Genomic DNA, 20,815 nt, shown 5'->3' with positions numbered 1-20,815 from the left:
CTTAATACTAATCTTTACAAAATTCAGGTTCCGGATTCCTATCGTCAACACATACAGGAGATTTCAATAGAAAAAATTAAACCTTATTATGGAAGCGTAAATGAATGTTAGTATAAAAATACCTGACATCTTTTCACTGTATGAGCGAAGATATAGGAAACAGAATGCAATTTACAACGTGAAAATGGAATTTAATATTATGTATACAAACATAGTATTTAACTGGAAGATATAGAGAAGAAACAAATGAAAAAATAAGCAGGGAACATCAGCGAAGGCTAAACTTGACATTTAGACTTTATCAGAAACTCCTTACGATACTTATTTTTTATTCATGAATGAAGAGTGAAAGACAGAAGCAAAAGGACAAAAAAGAAAAAAAAATCATGCAGAGTACTTATGTAGTGAACTGTGAAATACACAGCGCCTTCCTTTTTCTGATATTACATTTTCATACCTCACCATTTTTTCGAGAACCTCTTGATAACTGTTCACCACCATCCTTAACTGCCGCCACTATCTCTCCTCTTGCACTTTGTCTAAGTATATGTATGCTTTTATAATCTTCTTAGAACACTTTATCCCATTTTCTATTAAAAACCCCTCTATAGAGCAGCAGGAATGATTTATTTCTCATAAAAATTATTATCTGTGACCCTCATTTTTTGACGTAGAATGATATTTACTTCTTTAATGCTCAAATGGATTAATTTAGCAACACAGCTATATTTTTCTTCTTTATAGGAAGCATATATATTACTGCGAAGAATGCTGAACCGAACGTTTTTTTTCTTTTCTAATGTTCATAACCTTTGTGGACGGCAATAAATTAATATTTCTACAATACAGGCTATCTATAACTAAACTCAAACCACTAATTAATTATGAAAACAGAATTTTTAGCTTATAGACTTCATCTATATTTCTCAGCAGTGTATCTCAAGAATGATTCCTGTACAGTATGCCAACAATTAATGACACTCCTCCATGAAAAAAAAATAACGTCAATTCATAAACAAGGACATACTAACATGCAACTTTCAAACAGGTTGCTCAAAAGAACAAGACCAGTGATTTTTAATCTTTTATTGGGATTAGAAAACATTGACCTCAGCGAATACAGTTTGTATGAAATTCATAAATTAAGATAAACTATAACTCAGATGCAAGCACAAAAATTTTACATAAATGCTCAAATACCAGAATCAAACAAAGTAATTTTTAATTGGCACATCTTGTTACAAAATTCTCATTTGCTGTTGAAAAACATAACGGAGTCTCACCACAACATTTTGCAATTAGTATGTACCACTGCCAGAAATGAACGCTTCCTAATAAGTCTCCTCAATTTCCAAGTGGTTGAACAACCTTTTGGTTCTATTATTCAAAGCCTCCTTCAAGTTAAAGTTAACAATGTTCTAATAAAACCTGACCACGTCAAAGGCATGATGAAACAATCCCAATTTATGGGTAACACTTATGTAACGGGATTTTGGCTTATTTACCAATGTTCAAAGGTCTTTTTCCTCATTTGATTCTACTACAACTAACCTGGACGCCATAATTCAAACACCGGTTGTAAATACTAATGATTACCATATTCTATATAGACGTTTTAGCAATGATTTTCTTAGTAGCACCGCTAATATCAGCCTTCAGTTGCCCGATTATGCTATATGGACCAATGAAGATATCTAAGAATTGGATTTATTTATCTGCCATTCTAATAGTGCTTTCTATTTGTAAATTACAAGCGCAAGCACGATCTCAAGTGACAGACTGCCTGTATAATTTGGTTTTTCGAAACATGGCTGCTAGTTGTCACGTGAAACCAGCTCTTTGACGAACCGAGGAATTTTATCTCTACTTATGGGGATTCAATTTACTACCCAAAAACCTGTCAAAATAGCACTCCGAAGGAACCACAGGTAAGCAGCTAACGCTGTTAGTCATTCATCAACTTACTTTTTTTAGATGTGAAGACCAGCTTAGTTACAGACACTGTAAATCTTCCTACTAGAGTTGCAGCGAACTTCCAATTCATTTATCAGCATCTACCGGAAAATCTAAATTTGAATTTTACTTACAAGCTTCAGAATCTCGAACGCACTATTACTTCCATGTATTCTTTACTTCAACACGAAGAAAGTTCTTTACAGGATAGAATTCCTGAATTCCATTTCTCTAGTGTGTTACCATGGACCTCTGTTTTGATTATTATAATACTAAGTCGCCTTGGAATATTCTTATATCTTGCCAATAAGCTCCTCGTTCCTAAAAATGCCTTATAAATAACCAACTTTATACAGAATCTGACGGGTCACGCCGATCATAATACAAACTATCTTTTTTTCTGTATGTATCACATATACTGCAGTGCACATATACCACTCTTACGATCCTCATAATTCTCGCTGTTTTATGCATCCTGTGCCACTGTCTTCGCTCGACTGCACGAACTTCACAGCAAACTCGTTCCGTTATATCTTTCCCGATAACATTGATTATTACTAATGATCACATCACTCCTAACAAACTGTGACTACAACATCCCTTTCCATTAGTGAGTTGGTTTACAAAGATTAGTCGTAAACGCCAAGCCCAAAACAACCCTTCCTCAATGAAAGTGTTGTGACATTCCTAAGATATAGTGCACTAATCCTGCTTCTGTTAAGGAAATAACTATTTACTGCTTTCTTCCACTACCTTTTCAGTGCTTCGACAGTGAATGTTTTTGTGTGTGTTTACTGCTTTTCGTGCTTTCAGTGATTATTTGTAATAATAAACATTTCTGACAAGAGTATATACACTTATTTATTAAAAACTAAATTACAATGTATCGGTTTCGACAACGTAACGTTGTTTTCATCAGACACTAACTGAAAGAGATATCTTAAAGCAGACACATTTTACTAAAAGTGAAATTACTCAAATTCATTGTTTGTGTGGGAAGCCACAAAAGTCGTACTTCCCCGGGTGTCATCTGTCCGGCACCTACCTTGACTTAATTATCCTCCGATCTGTGTTTATTGTTTCCAAACATCTGCAACACACCTGTTGTTTATACTTGATTAATTGTCTAAAAACTTTCCCTTAATCTTCCTTTGATGCGTATTACATATAATTAAAAGTAACAGACTATAACAAATAGAAGTAGTTATAGATACAACTATATATATATATATATATATATATATATATATATATATATATATATATATATATAAAGTAATAAAATGTAACTATATAAATCTATATATAAGTATAATTATATACAATATTAAAATATATGTAAGATTAAGTATATGGATATAAATTATATATAAATCTACTTAGTCTTGAACTTTTACTTCAATTTGTTCCAATAATTTATCCCATAGCTCATGTATTAACAGTCCACTTGTCCAGTTCATTAATTTGATATTTTCTTTTTCTTTATCCTTTTGTGTTTCCTTCCATTTCCGTATTATTCTATTCTTCTTTTCTAGCCCTTGTACACCTTCCTAATTTATACCATGCCCCGTTTCTTTAACATGTTTATGTAGGGCATTATTTTCTTTCTTCAGTCTGACACAATCCCTATGTTGTTTTATTCTCTCATTAAGCTTTTTCCCTACTTCCACTATGTATATTATACCACAATCCTTACACTTCACTTTATACACCACACCTGGGGTAATTAAGGAAGGACTGAGTATTGGTTGAAGAATATGTCCAGTGTTGTCAGAACTAGTGATGAATAGCTAGGAGCAGAAAGTGATAGGAGAAGGTGGAAACAACCTAATATTGTTTCGCAGATACGTCAATGACTGTTTGGGTGTATGGAGAGGAACAAAGAGATAACTGGGATATCCGTAAAGAACATTGAAGATGAAGAGAAAGGAGAAAGAAATAAGACTGGAAATGGAATTGGAGAAGAACAATATCTTAAACTTCCTTGGCATGACCATAGAGAAAAAAGATGGACGATTGACAATAAGATGGTATAGGAAAGAATGTGCTGCAGCAGTTTATTGTCACGAAAAGAGTGATGCGGATTACAGCACCAAAGGGAACTTCATAAAGAATATGGAGGGGAGAATAGAAGAAATTAATACTGAAGAAGAGAAAAAGAAGGAGGACATAGAAAAGTTCCACAACCTAATAGAGCAGAACTGGAGCAACAAAGAGAAGTTAAGGAAAAACAGAACAGAAGAGGAAAGAAGGAAAGGAAGGAGAAGGGAAGAGGAGGAGAAAAAACGGCACGGGATAGATAGCATTGGGGAGAAGAGAAAAGTACTGAAGAACTTACTAAGAAGAGGTAGTGTAAAGACGTACAGAAAAGTAGGACGAAGAATTTTGGAATTGATTAAGAAAGAAAAGTGGAACGAAGTAAATATGTAAGAAAGATGAAGATGTGGTGTATATAACATAATAAGTGTACAGCGATAACGTTGTATGTAACATTAGCAATCTGTGCTTATTTACAGAAAGGGATCAGAGGCGAATTATGTGAGCAGTATAATGTATAAAGAAAAAGAGACATAAAGATTTCGAAATATTATTTGTGTAATCGGTAACTAAAATAAGAGTTGTTGTTACTATAGCAACGACATAAATAAATGTGCATGTACGTAGACATCTTGACGAGTAAATAAGTGTGTGTATAAAGGTCTAGATATTTTGTTGGATGTGCAGAAAAGTTAATTATGTACACTTCTCATGGTCAAATATTAAAAACCAGTTAAGAAAATGTTAAAAAGTTTGAATTATTTTGAAGATTAACTTAAGATACGAACCAGGCCCTTACAAAAATTGGTGCCTCACTACGGGAATTATATAAGTGTCGTTTCGAAAGTTACTAAAAACGGCAAGCTTTCAACGCGACTTTAATATTACTATATTGCGAAGTGGAAAAGTAATTAAGCGAAATATGGCCATGAGTTCGGAAAGTAATAATATGATTGGTGAACAGAGTGTATATCCTGAATTGACTCCGAGTGACAATTTGGCTGATCTAAAAGACTTGGCCCAACAAATAAGAAATCAGTCGGAGCAAATCAAGGACCAAGTACGAAAAGGTGATGAGTTGGCGCAACAAATGAAGAACCAGTCCGACCAAATTCAAGAAAAGTTGGACCAGCAAATTCAACATGTGGATGAAAAATTGGATCAGAAATTAACTCAGTTAGCCAACAACTTTGACGAAAAAATAGGGAAATTGAACCAATGCAATGAAGACAGACGGGAGCATGTGCGGCATCAGTTAAATCAGATGAACCTACATGTGGAAAAACTTGAGAAGTATGAAGAGAAAATAGAAAAAGTTGTACAAAAGAGCACCGAAATGCAAGAATCCATGGATGTTTTAGAATCAACAATTAACGCCCATGAAAACCATATTGAAGTACTGCGAGATGAAGTTAATTTCATCAAGGAAAGATGTATTCCTGGTACTTCATTCCAGGATACCGAAGGCACGAATCATCCTATAGCCACAAGTTGGGTACCTGATCATCCTCCAAGAACAACATTGGAATTTGATGGATCATCGAGTGGTGCAGAGAGTAGTGACAGAGAAGAACGAGTAAGACAAACATCCAAGCGCAGACACATCTCCAGTAGAGGTATGAAGACATCCACAGATAAACCGTTGCGGTTTAGCGAAGTAAAGTCGCTCACAAAGTTTAGTGGCGTGCCAGGAGATATACCCGCTAGGGCATTTCTCGAAAAATTCCAGGATGAATATGAGCTCATGGGTGTAAATGTGTCTCAATTCTTAAAACTATTACCGCATATCTTGTTGCCACCTTGCTTAACATGGTTTAAGGCTATTAGAGATAGTCTTCATTCGTATTCAGATTTTAAGAATGCTCTTTTGTCAAATTATGAAAACGATTTTATGGTAGCGAATAGAGATGCTGTTTTGAGAACGAACCATTACAATCCAAAGTTACACCGGAGTATTACTGAAATTGTAGTATCGACATATCATGAGTTAAGATCATTAAATCCCAATCATCCGGAATCCCGAATTATAGCTTCAATTAGGATCTTATTGCCATTTAGACTACAACAGTTGTTAATGTCGGCTCAATGCATTAACTTCAACCATTTAATTATGCTCATTCAGAGTTATGAGAGTCAGTCTGTAATTCAGAATAATAATAAAATACAGGATAGAGGTCAGGGTAATTATGTACGCAATCAAACACAATGTGCTCCTGTTCGTAATGTTGATATACAACCTGAAAATGATTCTAATGTTCGTAGTTTCAATAATAGAATGAGTAGTTATAATGGTACCGGAAATCAAACGCAACCTAATTATAGAATTGGAGCTAGGAATTTTAGAAATAACAACAGGCATTTCCGTAGGAGTAATAGCTACCGCAGATCTTCACAAAATCAATTTGCAGATGACAGGGTTTCTGTAAATAGGAGCCGAAATATGGTATCATCCTATGAAAGACAAGCACGTACACAAGATTGTGCTATACAATGTTCCTTAAATGAACCCTTCGAACGTATAACTTGAACTGACAAAAAGGCGTCCGATGGATTTGTATTAAATTGACCTTTACTTACGTCTATGGTTGATATGTTCTTCAGTCGATTTATTATTAAAATGTATGTTAAAAACATATGTAATTATGAAATATTTTGATTATGGGTAAAACGCATTATTTACGGAATATTGACGAATTTAATTTATGTCAGTTAACTGAAAATGTTATTGATTTGTTCCTTATAGTTTTGTTGCAATTTCCTTTTATAGCACTAATTGAAGAAATTATAATTTGTGTTTCATGTCTTTTCCAAAGTTATCTCATAATTACTTATTTGAATATTATGAATATTTAAAAATAAAAAATCATAATTTTAATGTAAACTTATGAAAGTAATGACAGATATATCAAATAGATGCATCTTATTATATGGAAAGAGTAAGAATAATGAATATCGAATCTCTTAATTTTTTAAAGTTTATTAATGTATTAAATGATGACCATCAATGCGTTTATATGTTCCAACTTTGTTGACTTCTGATCCTATCAATATTTAATAATACGAAGATCTTTGTTTGTAAATAGTGTTGTTTGTATATGAAGGAATAGTTAATTTTGTACCCTAGAAGGAAACTACCAGTTAGGTTTAATTCTTGAATAGCCTTACTTATGATAATTGTAACTCGTCGTTATTAATACTGAGATATATTGACAAATATAAGAATGTGTGATGTTATAATATATTACATATAAATGGAAAAGTAGAATATGTGTATTAAAGGTAATATTATATATATATATATATATATATATATATATATATATATATATATATATATATATATATATAAGGGCTATTCAAAAGGTAAATGTTTCATTATATCTAACCCAGGGTTCTTTCCTTCATAATAAAACTATTATGGAAGTCCCGTTCGAGGCGACATCTACAACGATAACGTTGTATGTAACATTAGCAATCTGTGCCTATTTACAGAAAGGGATCAGAGGCGAATTATGTGAGCAGTATAATGTATAAAGAAATAGAAAGACATATAGAGATTTCGAAATATTATTTGTGTAATCGGTAACTAAAATAAGAGTTGTTGTTACTATAGCAACGACATAAATAAATGTACATGTACGTAGTAGACATCTTGACGAGTAAATAAGTGTGTGTATAAAGGTCTAGATATTTTGTTGGATGTGCAGAAAAGTTAATTATGTACACTTCTCATGGTCAAATATTAAAAACCAGTTAAGAAAGTGTTAAAAAGTTTGAATTATTTTGAAGATTAACTTAAGATACGAACCAGGCCCTTACAAGTGAAGTGTAAGGATTGTGATATACATAGGGGAAACGGAATAAGCTTAAGGAGAGAATAAAACAACATAGGGATGATGTGGAACTGAAGAAAGAAAATAATGCCATATATAAACGTATTAAAGAAACGGGGCATGGTATAGATTGGGAAGATGTCCAGGGGCTAGAAAGGGAGAATAGAATGATAATAAGGAAATGTAAGGAAGCACAAAGGATAAAGAAAGAGAAAAGTGACAAATTAATGAACTGGACAAATGGACTGTTAATACATGAGCTATGGGATAAATTATTGGAACAAATTGAAGTAAAAAATCAAGACTAAACAATTTATCTGTAATTTATATCCATATACTTAATCTTACATATATTTTATATTGTATATAGTTATACTTATATATAGTTTCATATATTGTTATATTTCATATTTTATTATTTTTATATATTATTTATTTTTATGTCTATATATATATTTATATTGCTGTATTTATAACCAGTGCTATTTAGTATAGTTTGATACTTTTAATTATATGTAGTAGGTATCAAAGGAAGATTAAGAGAAAGTTTTGAGGCAATTGGTGAAGTATAAACAACAAGTGTGCTGCAGATGTTTAGAAACGATAAACACAGATGGTATGGTAATTAAGTCAAGGCAGGTGGCCGACAGATGACGCCCGGGGAAGTACGACTCATGTGGCTTCCCACGCAAATAATGAATTTGAGTAGTTTCACTTTTAATATAAATGTGTCTGCTGTAAGGTATCTCTTTCAGTTAGTGTCTGATGAAGAGAACGTTAAGTTGTCGGAACCGTTACACTGTATTTTAGTTTTTAATAAATAAGTGTATATTCTCTGGTCAGAAGTGTTTATTATTCCATTAGTGAGTTTCAGAATCGTGATGGATAGAGTTGCATGGTTATTTGTGTGTCATCCGTCAGTGTCGCTCCCCCGCATGAAGTAAAAATAATCTTTCGGCTTATCTTTTAAACAATCCAGAGGTGTAATATCCCCCGTGCTGCTGTATACAAACAATACTCTACACTCTTGTTTATAAACACCACCACATGGATTTATGACAGTGTACTTCGCATCATGTGGATTTACTATAGGCAGCAGACGACGAACCACTGACTTCTACGAAGCACATGACAATATTGGAGCATTAGCGCCACCGCCGCCAGGAACCCTATATTATTTGATGCAGCCGGCAGATTCTCTGGTCTCCCCGCTATAGACTTGCAATGCAGTCTAGAAAGTACCTATTCTTCCCCAGGACCTTAGCTTGCTTTGGAGCTAATGGTTCCAATCCCTTCCTCTTTGCTGCTTGCAGTGGAGCAACAGGAGAACCCTAACCGCATCCCGGCCTGAGCTTGCAGTGGAGCTCTTGACTGAAACCTTACACCCTCTACTTGTAGTGGAGTAGAGTGTCCTATAACTCCTCAACTAACTCGCTGCTGAGGATTCCTTCCCGAGGGAATCGGGTCGATGGTCATCTTTATTTACCCAACACTTTATATTAGGGGATTGTAAATTTAGTATTTGGAAATAATATTGTAAAAGTATCAATGGCATTTTAATAAACCGGTAGAGGGAGTCGATTCCGGACGCTCATTTGTTCAACCTACCTATACCTATAAACAGCATTTTCTATATGTATACGGTTGTATATATAGATAAAATTTACCCGAGGACATCCGGATAATGAAGTGGCGTTGATCCTCGTTGAAGCTCCAAAGCCTTATACCTGGAAAACGGAAAAGAAAATAAATTATTATTGACTTTTAATATTGTTTTCTTTATTACGTAATTTTAATAATTATATGTAAAACATTATTTACATTTTGACATAGTCATATTGATAAGTTTTATCTTTGAATATTTTTAAATATGTAGATAATTAAGATGTTAATATTCTCCATTCGGTATTTATATCGAAGTTATGATGACATTTTCAACTTGACCTTAAAGGTCTGTGACCAGACTCGAGAATAGTAAGTCTGCTACATGGACTTGAACTGCGATTTTCTTCGTTTTCAATACGTTATTTTCCAGAAACGTTTTAGATGGCAACCAAAATCCGGGTTTTCTTGCTCAACACTCCTTTGTGGTATCGTAATACTTTCATCGCGGCGTGTTACGTAACACAATCAATTGACAGTATTCGATACAAATACTTTTACATTGATAAACAGAAAATGTCACCTCGGTGAACAACTGTTATTGCCGTGTGACTGCTTGCTTCATGATGCGAAATAGGGACTAGTTCAGATTTCACGGAATAACCCGAGAAAACATACAAATATTAATTCCACCAATTAACATGGACATGGATCGAAATATTCCGATGCCAGTTCGGATCCAGGGGCGGCGATCCACATGGATTTATGACAGTGTACTACGCACCATGTGGATTTCTAGAAGAAGAGGAAACTTCTTTATTTTATATATAAATAAAACCCATCCCAAAGTTTGGAGTTCTTAAAAGTAGCTCCAAGTAGCAGTATTACAGCCTTCCCCGAGAAGTCCGTCCTGAACCCACCCCTGCCCGACGCATGAGATTTAAGATACCAACAGTGAGTCACTATTACCCCATTTTCCACTGTTTATTATTTACAGTCATGTACTCAAATTCAGTGAAGTATTTCGCTTCATATATTGGTTGCATTCATTATGTATTAATTTATTAACAGTGTTGAGGAAACTACTGGTACACAGTCAGTTGCCACTTTACAAACTATCAACAATTTGAGCTTTATTGTTTTGTTTGTGCAGCAATTATTAACCATTTTTCATTAATTTATTCGTAGTACAAATTTTAACTTTTCAAAGTAAATCAAAATTACCTAGTTGTAAAATGTGTTTTTAATGTATAATATTTTTTGTAATGCTTTCAGAAATATTAGTTTCATTCCAATACTGAGAGCTGAAGATCTTACATCTCCAACGTGAATAAATTCTTCATTTATTTAAATGGCTTCAGAAAAAATTGAAATGAAAAGCAAAATTGAATATATTGAAGAAAGCACGCCTGAGCTATGTAAGATTACGTCTAATGAATTAGAAGAGATGAATATTATTTCATCATGTTCTATCCCATATATGGAGCATAATAAGCCATTAAAAAATGGAAAGGAAGGACTTAATGACAAATGTTCCACTTTTAAAAAATATTCGAGATCTAAATTTAATAACGTTTTAAAAGATATTGGATATGATGTGACAGCAGATTGGAAACTGACTGCAAAAGCAGTATGTTTAATCGATCGTTTTTCAATACCGAAAGAATTCAATACCTCTACTTGTACTAGGGAAGAAATTAACACCCGTGAGTGTGATGTCATTTATAACAACAGTGAAGAAAGCATTGAAACAAGTGGTTGTCAAGAATTATTTGATAATTGTCAGAAAACCAGGTACGTTTATTTTTATGGATCTCTTCATAGTTATGTAATATATATATACCGAGCGAGTCAAAAATTCCTTGCCATAGGCCAACTCTTTAACTACTGAAGATATGAAAAAATGATAAAAGAGCATTTTGATTGCCAAGTGTGGGTTGTTAATCTAAAATAGTGGAATTTTCGTAATCGGACCAATTGTTTAAGCTCGACAGTGGTGTAACACCCAATAATAAAGAAAAATATGAAGCCTACGACTATTGTGACAATGTTGGCACGAGACACGATTATTGTATCCTCCGATGATGGATCATCATTGCTAGTTCCGAAATCGCGAACCAACATTGTCACAATAATCGAAGGCTTCATATTTCAAACAAACCGATCAAACGTAATGCGACACGATAGACACTCGAAAAAGCCATCTCACCCAATAACATATTTTCTGCTACAACTTCATTGCTGTATTCGACTGCAGCTAGATATCATGTGCTACACTCATCCCAAGTTGCTTTTGCTTACGAAGGTGGACAAAGAAAATTGAGTGAAAAATATAACAAGTGGTGAAAAATATGGTGGTTTACGTACAGTCGTGATATTAGCATTCCAATGCATCAGATTTTATTGTGTTATGGTCTATATTAGTAAGTATGTCATTTAACAAAACGTAGCTACATAAACTCCATATTGTTTTCTACCGAAAGCGCAAGAACCGAAAGAAGAAAAACAGAAGCGGTTCTTTCAGACCGGAATGGTTCTTTTCGGCACTATATGAAGCAAATTGAAAGTAACGTCATAAATAATAATGTAATAATATACAACTTAGATATCAAATTTCACTGTTAATTTTCTTGGCTTGTAAATATGTTTAACGTACATGTGTTTTCGTGAAAACCCAAACTTTCAACAGTCTCCTAAATTTTCGGAAATAACTATAAAGATGATCTTAAATCTTCCAAATAAATGCAGATAATGACCAATAAAGTTCATAATTGACTTTTGGAGAACATGGTGGCCCTAATTCATATATGACCACCTTTCTATTTCAAAAATATCACATATTTCAAAATGGCGGAGGAGGTTCGTGATTTACTCTGCCCATTCTTTTTTTGCCAATATGTGAAACTACCACCGTTTGCATTGTCTATGTTTCAGTATTTTTACGATTCAACGGTTTATTTGATGTATTTCTGTAACATAGTATAACCCTTCTCCCACGAAATTTGAACCTCTCCCCCACTGTTCCTTATTTCGCTCATCCGCTATAACTTTGCACATACACATATTTTCACATCCTCTATCAGGCGCACTATGTCTCATCCCGCAACTCGATTCATCAATTTGGACTTACTTGTGAGTCAGTAGAAAATGGAATGACTATACGTGAAGCTAGCAGAACATTCAATGATCCTCGCAGCACAATGCAAGATAGAAATCATGTCGAGTACGTGAAAAGAAAAGGAAAATGAGACCAGATCCAGTGTTAACACCAGCAAAAGAGAAGAAGCTAGTTGAGTGGATTACTGAAATGCCCAAAGTTGCATTTGGGTGAAATAAAACGGATTTATTGAATACGGTAGACAGTATTCTGAAAAGTGACAATAGAAAGACATCTTTTAAAGACAGCTATCCAGGAGAGAAATGGTATAAATTGTTCTTGCGAAGAAACCCAGAATTAGTTTGCAGAGTTCCCGAAGGAGTTACCTTCACAAGAGCAACTGTCACCGAAAAATTTATTCGGAAGTGGTTTAGAGAACTCGAGGAATATATCCAAAGCATTAACACACCCGATATTCTTCAAGATTCCACCCGAATCTTAAATGATGAAACTACTTTTACCCTTTGCCCCAAAGCTGGTAAAGATATCGCACCGAAAGGTTTGAAAAATGTGTATGAAGTCCGATGTGGGAACGATAAAGAAACAATCATTGTTCTTCTAATTTTCTCTGCTTTCTCTGTAAACTGTATCTCCGATGGTTATTTTCCCGTATGTTAGACCACTGCATGACGTCATAGAAAGTATGCCAAAGGAATGTTTTTTAGGAAGATCAGAATCAGGCTGGACGAAAAGTGACATTTCTAATGAGTATATTGTAATGGTGTACACAAATGGCTGGAAACAAATAACGTTAAAACACCAGTAATTTTATTTGTTGATGGACATCGCACCCACCTAACTATGGAACTTGGTGTGTTTTGCAACGAAAACGGAATAATTCTATATGCCCTGCCACCTAATACAACGCACATTCTTCAGCCTGCAGATCTTAGCGTCTTCAAACCCCTAAAGACAGAATGAAAGAAGACGTTCATGACTGGCAAAGCCAACTCCAAAACATAAAAAACTGTGTAACAAAATCTAACTTCTGTTCACTTTTGTCAACAGTAATAAACCGTTCTTCTCTCCCTGATTCAATTAGAAATGGTTTCAAAAAATGTGTCGTGTTTCCTTTGAATGCAAATGCTATAGACTACTATAAATGCATTCAAAATAGCCTAGAAAAAAGACGTTCGTAAAATATTGCAGTGTACAATATTGAAGAGAAAGGTGTAGACGTTGAAAGAGTGTTAAGTGTTATCAAGGAGGAAGCTCCGATTCATAGTTCTATTGAAATCATGGGGAATTTATCAGCTGTTAGTAACACATCAAAGGAGAGCAACGCTGATCATCAATCCTGCTCATCTGCGCGATCTCCTTGTCAAGCATATCGTACTGAAATATTGGTCCGTGATGTAATTTTAGACCTAGGAACATACAATGTTTTGCAAAATGGTACATTACTTAAAGTTTAAAGCGCCAATGGTGATATTGAGAACACAGTCGTAAGAGAAGGAATTTCCGGAGACAGTAGACGAGTCTTACCAAATTTTGAAAATAATTTATTTTGGCGAGGACCAACTGCAAAGAGTACAAAGAGGAAATGAAGCAAAGATAAATTACCAAGTGCCATTTCATCAGATAAATGAAGAAATATAATGACTACCAAGATCTTAAAACGAAACAAAGCAATTGAAGCCAAACAAAAAAGAAAAGAAAGAGCAAAGAAGAAAAGCACACTTAATGCAAATGCAATTCCATCTGGAAGACCACAGATTGAAGACTTGAGTCACAATGGTGGAGACGACTCAATTCTTTCTGTAAAAGGGCACTGCGCAGCGTGCGAGGAAGACCTGTTTAGTGACACAGATGAGGAAGAGGTCAAGAATGTTGGTTGCGTTACATGTCCACGATGGTGCCATTTAAAATGTTCTTCACAAAATGTTTCTTACAAAGAAGCAATTCAATGCAATTTCGTTTGCGTTTTTTGTGAGAAATAACTTACTTGAGTTTGTTTTCTAACTTAGCAAGAGTGTTCAAATAATAATGGTGTTAAACTGGTGGCTGTGATGTGTTTTCATTCCAGTTTTATACGAAAAATTCCTAACCATGGATTGTTTGTGAAGAGAATATTAATACAATTTTCTTTGAGAACTGATTTTTTTTTTTTATTTTTGCGTTTTCTATCATAATGAAGATGTTCAAATAATAATGAAATAAACTGGTGGCTGTGATATATTTCCACTCTAGTTCTATATGATATATTCCTAACTGAGTAGAATTTTTACGAGGACATTTCAATTTATTTTATATTTTTGTGAGCTTTTTCTATTGCGTTTTTGAACTTTTTAAAAGAGCGCCCAAATGATATTGTGATAAACTGGTCACGAAATTTGGCTATGATGTATCAACTTTAGTTCTATTTGAAATCTCGCTACTTTGATGGTAGCTTATATGTTTACGAAGAGACCGCTCAGTACAATTTTGTTCCTGTTTTTGCGAGAAATACGTATTTTTTTGTTAGATAACTATAATGTAATCTGTTATATTTGTAGTGTCATGTAGCAAAATAAGAAAGCTTCATGATATTTTATTTGTTCTTATCATGTACTTTCGGATTTTGTTGGCTGACTTTAGGTTCGTAAATGACTGACTTCTAGAATATAGTGGCTGAGTACTGGTATTTTTCGTCATTTACAGGAAATTTATAGATATTGTTAAATCCTAAACATTTCATTAAAAACACTACTTTCCTTGTAAACTAGACTAAATAATGAATACATATCTCATTCTGTTCAAAATTAAAATCTAAATTGACATTCAAACTTAAAATTTGAGTTAGGAGGCTCAGGACTGGCACATGCATCCTATATATAGTGTTTTATTTCTGGCGGTACTCAACGGTAGGGAATACCGACACCTTTTTAATTAGAAAAGAATATTTTCTCTTCTGTCTTAAAAAGTGGTTGACGAGAAACTTCTTCAATACCAAAAATGTAATACGTTTACTCAGTTCCTATTTTAATATAGCCATTAATTGTTTTTATTCATTATTAGGAAGAGAATTAAGTGGAAACATCCCCTACACTTTTTCCACAAGGTTTTTCCATTAATTTAGTAGAAGTTTGTAGAACAGTTTTGTAGCATGATTAATATTCTGAAGAACATTAGGTAAACACAATACTGTAGGTGTGTTGTTATTGAAATTAAGAATTTGTGGAACTCTTCATACCTTTTGAAAACAAACAATAGCATCTTATTTTCGCCCGTTTTCAAACAGTGAAAAAGCAAGGAACAAATCATTAAGAAATATTGATTATCATTACGTTTATTGTAATATCAACGAATCAGACATTTTCAAAGCATCTTTATATTATATGTTCGTAAGAATTTTTAGATAGAAGACTGAAGTGATATGCTACTGGACATTGTTATTATTGTTGTTAATAATAATAATGATAATATCCTGGAAGGTATGTAACGTTTTAACCAATATGAACTTGAGGTCCAGCGTACCAGCACCTTTATTTTTAGAAATAAAACACACACACACACACACACACATATATATATATATATATATATATATATATATAGTGGCGGATCCAGGATATAATCAAAGGAGGGGCTAAACCATAATTTGTTTTATCCAGTATAAAGCAGAATTGAAGCCCATTTTATCCAGTGTAAACCTGAGCGGTAAGGGGGAGCTATAGCCCCTTAGCCCCCGTGGATCCGCCCTTGTATATATATATATATATATATATATTGCACCTATAAAGGAAAAATAATTTTTTGTATAGGAATCAAATATATACATTGAAATGAATTTATCTCCGTGAAAATAATCATCAGAGTTAATACATTTTTTGTAGCTTTTATGTTCTTCAAAACACTGTTGATAATCATTGATAATCAGTGTTCGTAAAACACACGTAACATATGATTAAATGTCTGCAACGTTTACAAACCACTGCCGTTTCACGGTATCTTGAACTTCGAAAAAAGGAAAAAATATTCGAGAAATCTGAAAAATATTGTGAGTGATTAACCAAACTATTGAATGTTAGAAACATGTTCCTGTACAATGCTGAGACAGTGCTTTGACAGTTTTCTTCTGAGTCATCAATGTTCGAAGTGGAAAAAAGCAGAGACTGTATGTTTTATTACGATTTTGAGTCGACATACTGGGTATCTAAATGTTGAAATGCAATGAGGGTATGTTGCCTAAAAGATTGTATTTATTTGTATAGTGATTGAAAACCAATGGAGAGCTTCTTTGTAGTAACGGTGAGAAGGGGGATATGCAGAGACTTTGATCGCCAAAAACTTTCTGGAAAAAAGTTAAAAAATAATATCCCGTTATGTTCTATTATAGAGAATTTTACACAAAAATGCTCAGAAACCGAGTGAGAAAATTTCAAGTCCTACCCTCGACTGTGGGTATTCCAAACCCCCGGAAGATCCGCCCCCACAGCAGCAGACAATCCCTAAATCTGCTCATGCTCAAAACACGGCATTCACATGCATTAAAACAAAAATAGAATCACATTCATAAGAAAGAGACAATTCAATATGGTCCGCCCCCACAGCAGCAGACAATCCCTAAATCTGCCCATGCTCAAAACACGGCATTCACATGCATTAAAACAAAAATAGAATCACATTCATAAGAAAGAGACAATTCAATATGGTACATGAAAATATAAACTAGGTGAACTTCTGTGAAGACACCTCATTTTGAAAACAAAAGGTAGGAAAAAGATAACAAAAATGTCGGTTTGTCAACTTACACATTATTTCTACATAAGAATAAAATATTTTTACGTGCAAAGCTATTCGTCAATTTCTGTGTATAAAAATGGATCTATTAAAGGTACATAGCATCTACTTTCGAGTGACGGTATGTTTTCATCATTGAAAACCAGAGATGGTATGCCTTCATTACTGAAAAAGCAGAGGCGGTATGGCATACCACCGCAAACCGTCTCACTTCAACCAGTGTAGGTCATACTATAAGAAGATGATTTCAGCTCCCGCCACGGTGCATGGTACGTATTTGCTAGAGCGTTGTTCTGTTTGAAAACGTGCGTTTTTATTGCGACGATTTCACACTACGTCCCAGATTTGCCTACATACAAACTTTATGATACTGTTTTGAACAGGCACTAATGGGAATCTTAGACATAGCCTTTTCCAATGTCTTTATATGTACGGTTTCTTTGTCGCCGCATCTGATGTGTATATCAGGTATGTGTGTGTTTCTTTACATATGTCTATTTGAGTTGCGCAAGTCCTAGTACAGAGATATGCTTTTTGCTATTTTGCCATAGAGACTTACATGCACAGTATAAAAAAGCAACAAAGTATTTGCACGTTGCACGAAATAAATAAATTAGAACAGCGATGGTGTTTTGAAAGTTACATTAGCTTTATACAAACAGCCTTCTGAAAGTAATTCTAAGTAACATCACTTCGCGGGTTACCATTATAAGTTGACAAAAGTGTTCCTAATTGTGCAGGTTAGCAGTTCCTAATTTAGTTATAAGAGAAAAATGGAATTCGAACATTAAACCAATCTCTGAAAAGTCAGTATCTGTGTATACTAGTTAGGAAAAATTAGTTTCTTATCGTATAAAATTGTCGAATTTGTATGATATCCAGATGAAGATCAAAATATTAATTATTTTCAATTTATGGTGTAAAGTGTATGCAGAATATATGTTATTATATATGTTAATATAACAGCTACAATTTGCAATTTTCTTCAAGTATATTTTCTTCAAATATAATTAATCTCACGGCCAAGAAACCTGAAGGTTTATTTGCAACGGAACAAAATATATTGAATGAATCCATATTATGGTATTTTATTGTACGTATACAAAAAGAACGGTTTCTAAACCTGTATGGTTATAATCGTTTGAAAATTTTTAAATATTATACAAACTTGTCTGTAAAGATTATTAAATTCTCACTTACCAATAGTTTCTTCACTATTTAACGTATGTTGATAAGTAAACAACTTAATTCCCTTAATATGTTGATAAGTAAATTTCTTGAACTGTTTTCTCGAAAACGGTTCAGACGGTTTCTTTTCATGCTTTTTAAATAAGTATTACATTTGCAACATCTAGTAAGACACTTCACGCGAAGAAAACTTCAAAGAGTATTTTATTACACCATTCAAAAACATTGCAGACCATTTTGTTTATATTTCATGAATACGTATTTTATTCTTGTAATGCTACTACTTTATGCCGTAAATATTTCTCGTTTTGAATCCCACAGGAATTCTTGTTCTTACGAATTCGTTTACTTAACCCCACGATGTCTTCAAAAATGACTGAGTCGATTTTCATCATACTTCAGAACTACATATTTCAATACTAACATTATAATGTGGTTTACGTGATTTCATACGAAATCGTCGTCATAAATAACTTTAATCTTGTAGCTAGGATTTTTTCGGGGTATCTACATATACGATGCAATTTGTTTTCTTAATATTTCATAAATAATTTTCCACAAAAAATCAATAAGCGTTAGTTTATTGTTGGGGATTAGTTTTTACGGACAGCTTTCTCAATAAAAACGGATGAAGTGACTTAGTTCATATTTCCTAAATTTAATTGTTTAATAAGAATCCTACAATATGAGTTTTCTTCGAAATTATCCCCCCCCCAAAAAAACTCCTATTGTTTTTCTACCTCTCGTAACACACATTTCAGCAATAATTTAAAAATGAATTGATTTAGGAAATGCGAGCCAGAATGTTTATAAATTTAATATTAAATAATATAATTTCTAAACAGACAAATTTACTATCCTTAGTTTATTAAGTGGCAGGATTTGTTTTTATTACAGTAAGACTAATAGCCGACATACACTGCTCATTCCATAAACGAGATAAAGGCGTATATTTAAAGGCGAGGTACCCTCTAAAGCGCATATTTAATATCAGCTCTACGAAGTGACGAAGTATAAAAATCTGTAGAAAATTAAAACAGAGACCATGGAAAGATAATATATTAAATGTATAAATTTTTTAATACTTAACGGGAAAACTTGGCAAAGACGAGATTTATACTGTGAATACATCTTACTAAACTAAGCAAAATATAATGCATGAATGCGAAAACGCGTAAAGAATTCTTAAAAACAAAACATGTGTAGAAAAAATCGTCGGTAATGAATTTCTATGAGAACCACGCCACTTACTAAGGTGAAATTGATGATTATATCTATCTATCTATCCATCTCTCTCTCTCTCTAATTCGGACACCAGCAAGGCGATAGCTCATTGTGTGGTTAATGAGATGTATAGTAAAAATATTAAAATTTCAATTCTAATTTCTGTTGAATTAAAATGATTTCCAACAAAATACATATGTGAATCAGTAAATTACATCGCTCTGAGTTTTATAACAGGCTTTTTGGTTAATCGTAATTTGCACTTTTTCAGGAAATCGAAAAAGTTAATATTTGTGGCGTTATGCAGTACGTCGTACGTTGTCAATAATAATTTACAGTTTTTATTTTGCTGGAATAAATTGTTAGTTATTTATGCACTGTATGTGTAGCAAAATACTGTTTAATTCCAAACTATTTCAATTTTATTAACGATGACACAGAACTCTTTATCTGTATTCTGCTTCGAAGAAAAACATTCTAGACCTTTTAGAATCATACATCTTTGTTTCAGTCCTAGAAATAGTGGTGCGTCGACATTGAAACCGTCTTTCAATCACCCAACTAGATGTTATTTAATTTTGTAGCGTACTCGATAAAGGCAATTTCTTTACTTATCTGTAGAAACAAAAAAAGCAAATTCATAAAATACGGTTTCATCTAGAGCTTTTGTGTGTAGTAACGGATTTCATATGTACACACTCATGTCCAAAATGATTGTCGCATATCTATAACTGTCTTCCTGTAAGAATATAATTTGATAATGATTTTGCAGTATACCTTTAATACTGATACTATTTGTATAATGGGGAATTGTATATTTATGGTAAATTTCATAGGAAAAGAATTATAAATACGAAAATTAGAACGATTAAAATAAAAGTTGCTAAATGGGCAATAAAATTTTATTTTCGTTTTTTGTTCTTATTTACTGCTCTTTTGGCATGAAATTTGGCACATACATGTCTTTGCCGATTATACACATCCTAACATTGTTAGAAATACCGGGTGAATTCGTTATCAAATTGTATTCCTACAACAACATATTTATAGACATGAGACAATAATTTTGGTTATGAGTGTACATACAGAGACACAGACA

At 33.4% G+C, this 20,815-nt stretch overlaps 1 protein-coding gene across 3 annotated transcripts in view; it reads left to right on the top strand.

Moving 5' to 3' along the window:
- Window positions 1-20,815, top strand: part of LOC145662289 (uncharacterized) — a 179,330-nt gene that overhangs the window by 147,709 nt on the left and 10,806 nt on the right. For all 3 annotated transcript variants that reach the window (XM_081727712.1, XM_081727702.1, XM_081727805.1), the window contains one exon: window positions 10,701-11,219. In XM_081727712.1, the coding sequence (XP_081583838.1) occupies window positions 10,777-11,219 (443 nt within the window). In that variant the 5' untranslated portion in view covers window positions 10,701-10,776. The remainder of the gene's footprint in view (window positions 1-10,700; window positions 11,220-20,815) is intronic.

This window comes from Thermobia domestica, chromosome 1, assembly GCF_964235325.1.
Source record: "Thermobia domestica chromosome 1, izTheDome1.hap1.1, whole genome shotgun sequence".
NCBI lineage: Eukaryota > Metazoa > Arthropoda > Insecta > Zygentoma > Lepismatidae > Thermobia > Thermobia domestica.
Note: the sequence above shows the minus strand (reverse complement) of the source record. Positions and strands in the feature narration are given on the sequence as shown.